The 13,110-nt window shown below is 40.9% G+C and overlaps 1 protein-coding gene across 5 annotated transcripts in view; it reads right to left on the bottom strand.

Moving 5' to 3' along the window:
* Positions 1-13,110, bottom strand: part of PAPSS1 (3'-phosphoadenosine 5'-phosphosulfate synthase 1) — a 108,811-nt gene that overhangs the window by 94,676 nt on the left and 1,025 nt on the right. For 2 of the 5 annotated variants that reach the window (XM_019927777.3, XM_019927774.3), the window contains one exon: positions 982-1,096. The exons of 1 other annotated variant lie outside the window; for it this stretch is intronic. In XM_019927777.3, the coding sequence (XP_019783336.2) occupies positions 982-1,093 (112 nt within the window). In that variant the 5' untranslated portion in view covers positions 1,094-1,096. Of the gene's footprint in view, positions 1-981; positions 1,097-1,657; positions 1,688-12,867; positions 13,021-13,110 lie in introns of those variants that run through there. 2 more of the 5 variants (XM_019927776.3, XM_019927775.3) reach the window with 2 other exon arrangements.

The following is a 13,110-nucleotide window of genomic DNA, read 5'->3' as shown; positions in this document are numbered from 1 at the left end:
TGTATGGCTGTCGGCATAACTGATGCCAACTTGGCGCTTCTTTGTCATCAAGGCTTTGTAGTTAACAGATTAATGTTCGTTAGGTCCAGGTGGCCTCTATGCTCTGTTAGTCCCCAAACAATGATGAAAACCTTTGCTAATATATTCCTGGTGCCCAGAAGACTAGTTACCCATTCATAAATCCTGACTTAAGAATACACTTCCTGTTTCCAAGCACGTACCCCCATACCCTACGTTAACTATGAAATTGTCCCAGTGGCCCCTCAGCAGTGCAGAGTGCAGCGGTGAATGTTTCCAGATCACTGTTTGCCAGATCCCACCCTGTGAATAAGTTACCCTATAACATAAACTGATCCACTGATTATACGGAGCTGCCTGCCTTGCTTTTCAGTCTCAAGATTCCTTCTCAATTCAGTGGGCACTTTTCATTCCCTCTGTCCTCCAGCATGGGTAAATTGGAGAGATGCAACAAAATTTTATTTAGAACTCCTAGAAGTGAAAAAAGATCCATCATTTTTAAAACCACCTCCAAAACCTGGATCAATTTACCCGCTCAAAGAGAGATTCTGGGAAAATCAACACAAGAATCAATCAGAAGCCAAAGCAAAAGAATCATTAGAAACTGATTGCGTGAAATTCTTTACCACTCATTCTTTCTCTTCATATGGTCTACATTATTAGCATCCTGAAGGCAGAATCCAGGTCCTATCTGCATGCAGAATTTTATAGAATGTAAGGTAGTTACCAACTAGAAAGTAGTTTTAAGCTGCATTCTGATTTTTCCCCTTTAACAGCAATTTTGTAAAGAACAAAAGGAATCACCAAAAGAAAATATGTTATTATTAAGCAACTTTGTCAGTTACATATTATGGTGCTCCAGATACAAGAACAGAGCTCAAAATGTAAGTATCCTTACTCCTGGCTCAAGGCTGTCTATACCACTGCTTTCGAAACAGACTGGCTTGTCTCTCCAGACCATACCTGTTAGCCAAACCGTGCAACCACGAAAGCCACCTCTGGTCCCCACCACCTGACCTCTCTTGTTCCTGCTGACGTGGTGAGCTTGATAGGTGACGTTAGTGGCCCTCTGCATCCCCTGGAAAAAAGAAAAAAAAGAAAGAATTCTGGTTTACCTGAGTCCCTTAAAAGGTAAACATATATTCCTTGCAAACATACAGTAACTGCCCTATGTAACATGCCAAAAGAAAGGAAAAAGATGAAAACTAACAGCTTTTTCTTTCTTTAGAGTACCTGGCACGGTGTTCAGTTCTTTACAAACACCAATTAATTAGTCTGCAAAGCCCCTCAAGGATGCACAAACTCCTACTACTGTGGTTTTCCAGATGAAGGTGGTAAACCTGCGAAAAGTTAAATAACTTGCCCCAGTTCCCCTAACTGGTAAGTGGCAGACTCCAGAGCCCAGTCTTCTCACTCATTCATTCGTTCAACCATTGTTTCCTGAGGTCCTACTAGTACACCAAGTGAACAGAACAGGGTCCCTATTCTCACTGAGCTCATTCCACTGGCAGGAGACAGACCAATAACACTTAATTATTAAGTCAGAGACTGACAAGTGCACTCTGAAAATAAAACAGGGTAAGAATGGAAAGAGAGATAGGGGATGAGTGCCTCTTTAGGCAGGATAATCAGGAAAAACCTGAGAAGGTGACATCTGAGCAGATTCCTGAATGAAGTGTGGAAGGGATGTCTGCAGGTATCATGAAATGCATGATGAAAAAAATGGAAGGTAATTGTTGTTCTCTCAAATTTTCTTCTCCTTAAACAAAAAGGGCATAAAATTACATAGTTCTCAAAGGATCTTAATAGACGTTTCTCCAAAGAAAACAATACAAATGGTGAATAAGCACATTAAAAGATGCTCGACATCATTAACCATCCAAGAAATGCAAATCAAAACCACGAGATACCACTGCACACTCACTCGATGGCTATAATCAAAAAGACAGGAAATAACAAGTGCTAGTGAGGATATGGAGAAATTAGAATCCTCATACGTTTGCTGATGGGAGTGTACAGTCACTCTGGAAAAGAGAAGTTCTACAAAACATTAATTATAATTATCATATGTCCAAATGATACCCCCTCCTAGATTGATGCTCACAAGAAATGAAAACATGTCCACACAAAACCTGTACACATATGTTCTAGCAGCATGATTCATAAAAGCCAAAAGGTGAAAACAACCCATCTGTCCATCAATTAATAATCAGATAAACAAAACTGTTTAATTGTATGGTATATACATACAGTGGAGTATTATTTGGTAATAAAAAGGAATGAAGTACTAATACAACCTACAATACAGACAAACCTCAAAAACATTATGCTGGGCTTCCCTGGTGGCGCAGTGGTTGAGAGTCCGCCTGCCGATTCAGGGGACACGGGTTCGTGCCCCGGTCCGGGAAGATCCCACATGCCGCAGAGCGGCTGGGCCCGTGAGCCATGGCCGCTGAGCCTGCGCGTCCGGAGCCTGTGCTCCGCAACAGGAGAGGCCACAACAGTGAGAGGCCCGCGTACCGCAAAAAAAACAAACAAAACAAAACAAACAAAAAAACATTATGCTAACTGAAAGATGCCAGTCACAAAGACCACATATTGCATAATTCCATTTATATGAACCATCCAGAATAGGAAAATCTAAAGAGACAGAAAGCAGATTAGCAGTTACCTCAGGTTGGGATGTTGGGAGAGGAATGTGGAGTGACTTCCGATGGATATGGGGTTCTTTTCTGGGGTAATTAAAATGCTCTAAAATTGACTGTGCTGATGGTTGCAAAACTGTGTAAATATAATCAAAACTATCAAATTGTACATTTTTAAGTGGGTAAATTGAACGGTAGGCAAATTATCTCAATAAACCTGTTTTCTAAAATTAAAAAAATGAATCACACAGCCTCTATTTTCTCCTCCTATGGAGCAAAAACATAATTTAGATTCTTTTCAACAAGTTATGCCTTTATAAAATAGGTAAGTGTCAGCATTCTTTTAATAGGGTGTTTGTATTTCATACTGCGTATAGCTCTTATTTTTTTTAAGACAGTTTTATTCATCATTCACTCAAAGATATCTACTGAATGCACACTACATGCTTGACATTCTTCTAGCTGCTGATGAAACAGAAGTGCACAATACCAATAAAATCACCATCCTCCTGGGGCTTCTGTAGTCTTCCCTCCCAGGGAAGCGGTTCTCAAAGCGTGGTCCCTAACCAGCAGCTTTGGCATCTCCTGGGAACTGCCAGAAATGCAAATTATCAGGACCTGCTCCAAACAGACTAAGTCAGAAACTCTGGCGTGGGGCCTGACAATCTGCATTTTAAAGCCTCCAAGTGACTCGGATGCCAGTTCAAGTTTGAGAACCACTGGACTAAGAGGAAAAATAGAGGCGAGAAAAGAAAACACCAAGATAAAGAAGGAAATTATGTAAGTTAGAAACAAGTATCAAAGAGGGGGAAAAAGTAAATAAAGCAAAAAAAGTGAAGAAATATCATACGAAGTATGATATTTAGACAGGGTGGCCAGAGAAGGCTTCAGCAAAAAGAGGATATTTAAGATCTCTGATGACCTCTGAGGGAAGCACCTTCCAGACAGGGAACAGCAAGTGCAAAGAAAAGTGAAAAAGTAACTGGGGAAATCCAGAATGATTCCTGGGCAGTCCAAACAAGCCGTCTGGAGGCAACGGTCATACATCTAAAACAAGAGCAGTGGCCATGACCATGTCTTCTGCAGCCACGTGAGTGGCTCAGGTTGAGGCACGAAATAGACTGATTCACCCCTGACCCAGAGGCCTTCAAAATGGGGAACAAACACCCCGATAGGTACATGAACATGGACTTTGTCAAGGGACCATTTCTATCCAGATCTTCAACTTCCAGATGTGTTCTTTTCTAAAACTGGTTGGCCTGAGAAGGTGCCTGAGGTTCAGGATCTCTTTCCCCCTCCTCCCTGCACAATTCCCCTAGTGTACAGGAGAAAGCATCTCTGCCCATCCGCATCTTACTCTCACTCACTGCCCTGGGGGTGTACTCGGGAGCCAAAGGGACAATTGGACAATTCTTTTAATAGGCCCACCACAAAAGCTGCACCCCTCCCCCACTAACCATCTCATTAGCAGATGTATCCATAGTTCCAATAATCACAAAGAATTCTACTATGGGTCTCCCAAACCATTTCCTTTCAATTAAACTGATGAAGCAAACATAACTTTCCAGCTCTGCATTTTCAGGATTTTAAACAAAACCCGGGGTGTCTGACCCAGACATCTGTGTCTCCCGGGAAGCAGCGGCCCCTCTTTCCTGAGGTATCCAGTTTTAGCTCCCAGGCAGGCAGCCTGGGAGGAAAGGAGACAGAAGCTGGGTCTGCTGGAAGGGGACAGGACAGGGATAGGGGGACAAGGAGGGAGCTATACACATTAGCTGCCTACACTTGCAGAACCTGTTTGACTTCGTCATTTTGTTTCGCGATTTTTTTCCAAGTTACTTTGCTTTGGGGCAAGAAGAAACATGTATTTAATGAGTTTTAATTCATTTTGGCACCATAAAATATCTTCCGCTTTTCTTTTTAAACTGAGTAGAATGTATAAAAACTGAGAAGCTACAAAATGCTGAGGCTGTGGTTGAGAGCAAATATAGGATAAGAGATTGTTTTAATCACTAGAAAAGTGTGCTCCCTCCGGGCTTCCTGCCTCCTACATTTAAAAGAATTCTGGCAGTAAATATGGCAGTCTGGGTACAAGGAGGCTTACTGTTTATGTATGCTTGATATTTTCCATATTAAAACACAAACTTAAAAAAAGATCTGCCACAATCTCCTACCTCCTGGTTTTTCAGAATAAATCAAAGAGCACTTTTTAAAACTCTTAGAATTGCAAGGTGGTGGGTGTATGCCTGAACTTTACTAAAAATCTAAAGCTCACTTCCATATGTAATCTTCTAGTTCCCCTTCCCCTCTTTTCCTTTTCCACCCACTCTAGCCAAAGCCTTCCTATAATCCCGCCAGGAAAACATGACATTAGTGGGTGCATCAGTGAGTTATTTCCTTCCAACTCTCCATTCCTGTTCTCAGAGTCTTCAATGCCCTAGTTTCTATTCACAGAACAATGAAATCAGGCTTATTCTTTTCTAAGAGTCTGGGTGGTTGATAGTAATATTTGGCTTGTTGTACATATACCCAAGGCAGTCCCTGTAACATTTACTGCCCATAGGATTTGTCTGTTATCTATGGACCATTTTATACGGTCTTTTTGTATATAATTTTTACTTCCTTGGGAGAATAGGTCAAGCACTATGAGTTATAGTTCTTTGTGTTTTTCACAACACCCAACCTCTTTTCTTGTGCCTTGTCAGTGCTCAGTAAAAGTTAGATATAAGGCATTTATTTTAAAGCGTGATTTGTGTTCTCTGTATAACCTGCAAATGAAATGATGATTGACATTCAGAAGTCTTAAGAATAGCGGAACTGGGACAATTCATTTCAAAAGAATTCCTTCTCTTTCTATGATTGGGACTAAATGACTACCAGTCCTGTTACTAAGCTAACATCAGGTGGCCTCTCATTATGTGTGGTGTACATTTCCTACACATTCTACAAACTGCTGTCCTCAGCACCCACACGAGTGGCCCTGTGTCCCTTTTTGACCCACCTTAACTTCCACATGGGCTGTTTTGTTATCTTATCCACTTCCGTATGGGACAAATTAACTTCTCCTATGATTCTACTTAGAGAATTTCATGGTCTGTGAGTTTATGATGATTTTATGAAGAACTCTGCATTTTTCAGTGAAATTTGTAAAGGCACAGAAAATATACCACATATGAAGCATAATTCTGGACTTCAACATCGATCACTCACCCCACCACCCATCTTAAACTGACTGCCAAACAGTATATTCTTCCAAAGAGAATACCTGAAATGGTAACCCGGATGTGTCTTTTATATCCCAAGACATACTGTGAGTAAACTGGAGAGATGGTAGAGTACCATGTGGATAAAACTGAAAAGAATACAGTGAGAAGAAAGCTTTCGTTCACTGCGTTATTGATAACTGAAGTTAATCTTTTGAACATTAACGTTAACAAGCCAAAGACAAACAGCAAAACCGAGGCTCATGCATTCCTGGAGGTTAAGAAAACAACTTGAAAAGGCTACACTTAAAACCTTGCTGCTACAAAGCATGGGGCACAGCAACACTGGCAATGACCCAGTTGCTTCTCAGAAAGTGAATCTCAGGCCCTACCCCAGATCTCCCGAATCAGAGCTAAGATACTGGCATGCCTATTCGATCACCGATTGTCACGTATACACTCCGCATACACATTATGGCTCTCCGACTACTCTGTTTTAAAGATTAAAGAACACTTAAATATTTACTGAATGGATATTTTAAACTGTCAATACTTTTAATGGAAGGAGCCCTGAATGGCCTCCAGTTGGGAAGTCCAGCCAGAAGAGATTCTTAGAAGTCAGAAATGAGCCTGAGACTACCTGTTCATTCATCATTTGTTGATGGATCCCTCCTAGATACGGGGAGTAAAACGGATCAAAAACATTTCAGGGGAGGAGACAAACAATAAAGAGAGAAAGACACCTTTACACTATGACAGGCCCCTGCCTCCCACTACGGTGACAGCGGGGCTTTCCCTACATACATGATGGGGATGTGTCCTCTACAGGTGGTTGTGCTTTCGTGTACTTTACTGCACAATACTGTATAAAGTACACTAGTACAGTATCTTTATTTCAAGCCCAGGATGTCCAGAAGCAAGTATAAAAGCAGCAGTGATGTAGCCAGTACTGCACTGTACTTTTCAAGGTATGTACTGTAAGATTGAAAATGTTTTATTTTTTGTGTTTGTTTGTTTTTTATTTATTATTTTTGTGAAAAGTGTATAAACCTATTACGGTACAGTACCATATAGCCGGCTGTGTTAGTTGAGTACCTAGGCTAACTTTGTTGGACTTACGAACAAATTGGACTCATAAATGCGCTCTCGGAACGGAACTCATTCGTATGTAGGAGACTTACTGTACATGAATGTTCACAGCAGCCTTATTCATAGCAACTGAAGAGGAGAAACAACTCAAATGTTCATCAACTAATGAAAGGAAAAGCAAAATGTGATACAACCATAAAACATAATATTATTCAAGCATGTAAAGGAGTGAAGTATTGATACATGCTACAACATGGATGAACCTTGAAAACATTATTCTAAGTTAAAGAAGTTAGACACTAAAGGCCATATATTATATCATTACATTCATAGGAGAGTCTAGCATAAAGAAATCCAGAGACAGAAAGTAGATTATTGGTTGGCAGGTGCTACAGAGAGGGAAAGGGGAAGGATAGGGAATGATTGCTAATGGGTACAGGGTTTCTTTTTGGGGTGATGAAAATGTTAAAAGTAGATATTGGTGATGGTTACAAAACTGTAAATATACTAAAAAAACAATGAACTGAACACTTAAACATATGAGAGATAAAGACAGAGGGAAGGGATGCAACCATCAAAGAAACTACAGAGAAGAATAAGTACAATGGCTGCAGTCATCTAACGGGATTTCTATATGTACTGTCCAATTTTTCCACTGTTTACTCAGCTAAAACTTACTTGGTAGAGAACTGTGTCCTTAGGAAAGGATATTTCACGGAAATAATTACCACTTAGGTAAATACCAAAATAAAAACAACAAGCAAAAACAAAACCAAAAAAAAACCCAGTCTCTTCATTTGAACTAATTACTTAGTAATTCGCTTTCAAAACAATTCAGGGTTGGATTTTACTGTTTTGTTGTTGGTATGCTATGAGTAATTGATCCATCTCAGAGCAAAAGATGGTCACATCCTAGCTGGTGGAGGAGAAAATGCTAGTATCGGATTTTATTTTAAATTACTAGGTTTGCATTTCAGAGTTACCTAATTTATTTCCCCTTTTTCTTACTCAAAGCGAAGAATAGAACAGGGTTTCTCAACCTCAGCATTAGTGACTTTTGGGCCTCAGCATTAACGATAATGCTTTGCTGTGGGGACTGTCCTGTGCACTGCAGGGTTTGTAGCAGCATCCCTGGCCTCTACCCAACAGATGTCAGAAGCAACCCCCCCCCACACACACACACAAATATAACAACCAAAAATGTCTCCAGATATTTTCCAAACACCCCCCTAGGGGAAGTAAATTTTTACCTGGTTGAAAATCACCGGAGAAGAAAACTACTCCTCAAAGGTCAATGTAATAGAGCCAAGCTGGGGAAGCTTATTTCATATTTCAACTTTAGAGAAGCCACTATGCTAAAGGGGAGGCTAACTGACAGCTGGGTACCCTGCTGCAGCCAGGACTACAGAATTGCCCAAAACCGTGATTCCAAAGTTGCTACCATCTCTCGAAATTTCCTTCCCCAGGGAAGAAAGTAAGAACAAATACACGAGTACAGAAATACACACATAAGTAGGAAAAAATGTCAGCAGCCATCCCAAAGTTACTATCTAGACCTGTGCAGTATAACTTTCTGAGATGATGAAAATGCTCTACATGGCACAGTCCAATACAGTGGCCACGAGCTTCCTATGGAAATGTAGCACTTGAAACATGGAACGTTTCATCTTAGTTTAACTAAATTTAAGTTGCCACAGGTGGCTAGTGGCTACCAGATTGGACCATGCGGATCCAGACCCTGCTGTCATTCTTCCCGTTCTTGTTTTCAGTCAACACGGAGGGCATTCTTGGTAAAGTCCAGTTCTCCTTCTCCTTTAGGCAACTCTTCCAGCAGTATCTCCCTACTTCCAGGGAAGGAAACTCAGTAGCTGCCCCTGCACACAGCCAGGCCAATGCTCTGAAGGAGGAATATATGGCTTTCCGTATGCTGTGTGTTCCATTTCCATGCTTGCTTCATTTTTGGACCACCTCAGTCTTCCCCCAAATCCAGAACGGGCTGCTGGCCTTCTATGAAAGGCATCGAACAGTATGAGGGACACATTGTTCAGAAAAGGTAGAACTGATAAAAAGGAAAAATATCTCATTCATTTATTTGCTTTTCGATTAACCCTCTCCCAGGTAGAATGTAATATCCATGAGAGCAGGACCGTTGGCTGTCTTTTTACCACTGCAGCCCCAGCACCTGGAACACAGGCACACACAAAGCAGGTGTCAAATATTCAATGACTTAATAAATAAGAACACCTTAAACAGTGCCCATGTGCCAGCACTAGAGTGCTCTAAATGTATTAAATAACTGAAACCTCATTATAACCCTATGAGATATGCCCTATTAGCTCCACTACAAGCTGTGTTTCATTATCCACATTATTACATTTGAAGACATTGAGGCACAGAGGAGTTAGGCAACATGCCCAAGATCACACGGGTAGTAAGTGACAAAGCTATAATTTTAATTCTACCACGTATGGAGCTTATTCTCTTACTTAAGCTGTGCTAAGTTACTAGTAAGTTATCTAAGACTTTTAATAACAGAAGTACCGAGGCCTACTCGGCACCCTAACCCTTATCCCCATCCTGTTATATAAGGAAAAGCTCTGTGTAGACGCAAAACCTCTATAACGAAATATGATTACATGATACACAATAATTGCAGACTGCAACATAACACAGAGGTGCACAAAGAATTCAGCCTATGTGCAACAGTGTGTGGACACAGGAGGCCACAGTTTCAGTACAGGAGCCCGAGGCTCTTAAGATTTCCACAAGTGATAAAGGTCAACAGGCATCAGGGCAGAAGGAAAGGCTTGTGTAAAACCCTGAGGATGCAAGGTATAGAAAGAGAGTTGGGGCTTCCCTGGTGGCGCAGTGGTTGAGAGTCCGCCTGCCAATGCAGGGGACACGGGTTCGTGCCCCAGTCCGGGAAGATCCCACATACATGCCGCGGAGTGGCTAGGCTCGTGAGCCATGGCCGCTGAGCCTGTGCGTCCGGAGCCTGTGCTCCGCAACGGGAGAGGCCACAACAGTGAGAGGCCCGCGTACCGCAAAAAAAAAAAAAAAAAGAAAGAAAGAAAGAGAGTTGGTGCTGGAGATATGGAGCTATGGGAATTTAGGGCATGGAGGAGAGAGGGGAATGGAACGGCAAACCAGAACGAGATTGTCGTATGTGCTTCCAAACGGCAATGCTAGATCTCAGACTACTCTGTGGGTAGTAGGGTCCAGCTCCACTGTAAAGCGGGTCCAAGCAAGGGATTTGGCCCAACATGAGTCTACAAAATAGGGAGTGACACCTGGGTCTGAACTGAGGGCCAGCTAACACACAGTTTGAAATGTTTTATGGAAGGCAGATGAAAACCGGTCCCAATAGAGAAAGGTTCAATCAGATGTTAAATGATACTCATTACACCTAATGCTTCGTCAGACTGAGATAAGAGGAGGCTAAAGGGGCATGCTCATTCTTGATTTTCTTTACTATTCTTGTAGGTACATGGAGACACCTCCCTTCTCTCTAGTATATTCTCTAACTCGAATTTAACCATCAAATCTTTATTTTCGACCTTAACCTAACTCAATCCCTATAGTTGTGCTGTCCACAGGTCCCGACTGAGTTTTTAAAATGTGGTTAGTAAATGTAAAATAGATAGCTAGTGGGAAGCAGCTGCATAGCACAAGGAGATCAGCTCGGTGCTTTGTGACCACCTAGAGGGGTGGGATAGGGAGGGTGGGAGGGAGACGCAAGAGGGAGGGGACATGGGGATATATGTATACATAAAGCTGATTCACTGTTATACAGCAGAAACACAACATTTAAAGCAATTATACTACAATAAAGTTGTTAATTAAAAATAAATAAATAAAATGTGGTTAGTCTGAAGTGAGATGTGTGCTAAGTTAAAATATACACTTATGTATATCTTTTAATAATTTGATATTGATTATGATAGTATTAAACTCATTTTTATATTGAGATGACAGTACTTTAGCTATACTGGGTTAAATAAATACTAAAATTTATTTCAACCTGTTCCTTTTACTTTTTTTTTTACTATGACCTCTAGAAAAATTTAAATTGCATTATGTGGCTCACGTTATATTTCTACTGGATAGCCTTGTTCTATAGACTATCTCTACTAAGGCCATCTGTCCCTTACATGCAGCATACTTAATATTCGGTCCACCTTTTACAAGCTCTATGACATCTCTGTGCCTCAGCTTCTTCATCAATAAAATGGAGATACTAATTGGAATAAAGAGGATAACTAACAATAACAGCTAACACACATAATACTCAGACTGTAACAGCTAACACACACACAACACTTACAATATGCCAGACACTGTTCTAAGCATTTTTCATATATTAACTCCTTTAATCTTCACAATATCCCTGTGAGGCCATCACCCCCATTTTACAGATGAGCAAACTGGCACAGAGAAATTAAGTGACTACCTAAAGGTTACACGGTTAGTAAATAGTGAAGCCCAGGTTCGAGTCCAGGCAGTCAGTTCCAGGGTCCTTGCTTTAAACCACTGTCTCTCATGATACCCACCTCAAAAATGGTACAGAAATTCAATAAGTTAATTTAGGTAAAAAATTTCAAACTGTCTCCAGCACATAGTAAACTTTCCTTCAGTGTTTAACTATTATCACCATCACTCCAGCCCTCAACCTACTTCCCAAATTCCCTGCATGCCGCGACTTTTCTCCTCATTTCCCAGGATTAAAACCTCAGGATCCTCTTTTAATACGTCTCCCTCTTTCATTCCCTAACTCTTGTCAGGTCCTTCTTACTCAACCTTGAACGCTCTTAACGGATCTATGCTGCTTTTCCACTACCACCTTAGCCCAGTACTCTGCACCCTCACAACTGTATGAATTCATAGCAGTAACAAGACAAAGACCTTAACTGGTGCTCACGTACCAGGCATTCCTCAAGTCTATTAATTCATTTAAACCTTACTATAACCCTGTTTGTTCTCCAGGACTTCTATACCTGGGCTCTAACAGTGTCTAATTTCTTTAGCAGACCTGTCTTCCTGGAATACCAATTTCATCATATGATGGGAACTTTAAAGGTGTCTGGATTCGCTACATGTGTCCCTATCAGTTGATGTATGTGAGAGGAAAAGATGATGGGTGTTCCCTACTGGGGCAAAGAAAGATTTACAAGGCCCTGAAAATTAAAAATTCTAGCCTCATCCAAAATCTCTCACAGAATCTAGTCTCAACTCAGCAATCAAACATTAACAACTATACAACCTAGCCCCATCCCGCTCATTCAATCTTATCTCCAGTCAACAAAAGCCCTCCAGAGTGGTTAAACAGGTCTCTTCATTGTTCCTGGAGTAAATAATGGTAATTATTATTATTATTATTTATATTATTTATAATAATAATATTATATATTATTATAAATAATATAAATTATTATTAATATTAGACCTTATTCATACAGTTCCCCTCTGCCTCAAAAATCTGAGCACACTTCACCTCCATCACGCCCAGACTAAACTAATCTCCCCTCTAAACTGTGATAAAACAGCTGTCTTACCCCACTCACTGGGGTCTATAATGATATATTCATCATCCGGCAAATGCCAATCACAACCCCAACCAGGCCCTGAGCAACTGGAAGGCAAGCACTGAGTCCCTCATTTCTCACCTTCCCCGTGAGTAGCACACGCCTCTACAAAGAACACGCACTTATTTGGCAAATGGAACAGTAAATGAGTTACAGTGTAGCTGAAATGACATGTAAATACCCTAATTCAGCCAACCGTATTTCCCTAACCAGGAAACACCTCAAGGTAACAGGAGCAGTATCAATAGTTTCATAGCAGTGTTATCACTGCACTCTCCAAGTCATTATCTTCTTTACTCCTCAAAACTCTCCAGTGAAGTACCACTACTATACCTTTAAGTCAGCTGAGGTTTAAAGAAGTCGAGGGTTTTTACTCAGGATCACACAACTACTATACGGCAAAGCTGGAACCAGAGACCAGGCCGCTAGTCCAGCGCTCTTTCCAATGGTCTAATTCCCCTTTTATCTCTTCTCCGTCCTTATCACCTAAGGAAGAGTTAAATAACTAAGAGGGGAAAGGAATCGGGTGAGAATACTTGGTAACAACAGATGTGGTAAATTAATGACTTGAACATT

Source organism: Tursiops truncatus, chromosome 5, assembly GCF_011762595.2.
Source record: "Tursiops truncatus isolate mTurTru1 chromosome 5, mTurTru1.mat.Y, whole genome shotgun sequence".
Classification (NCBI taxonomy): domain Eukaryota; kingdom Metazoa; phylum Chordata; class Mammalia; order Artiodactyla; family Delphinidae; genus Tursiops; species Tursiops truncatus.
The sequence above is the reverse complement of the archived record's forward strand: the minus strand, read 5'-3'. Positions and strand labels throughout refer to the sequence as shown.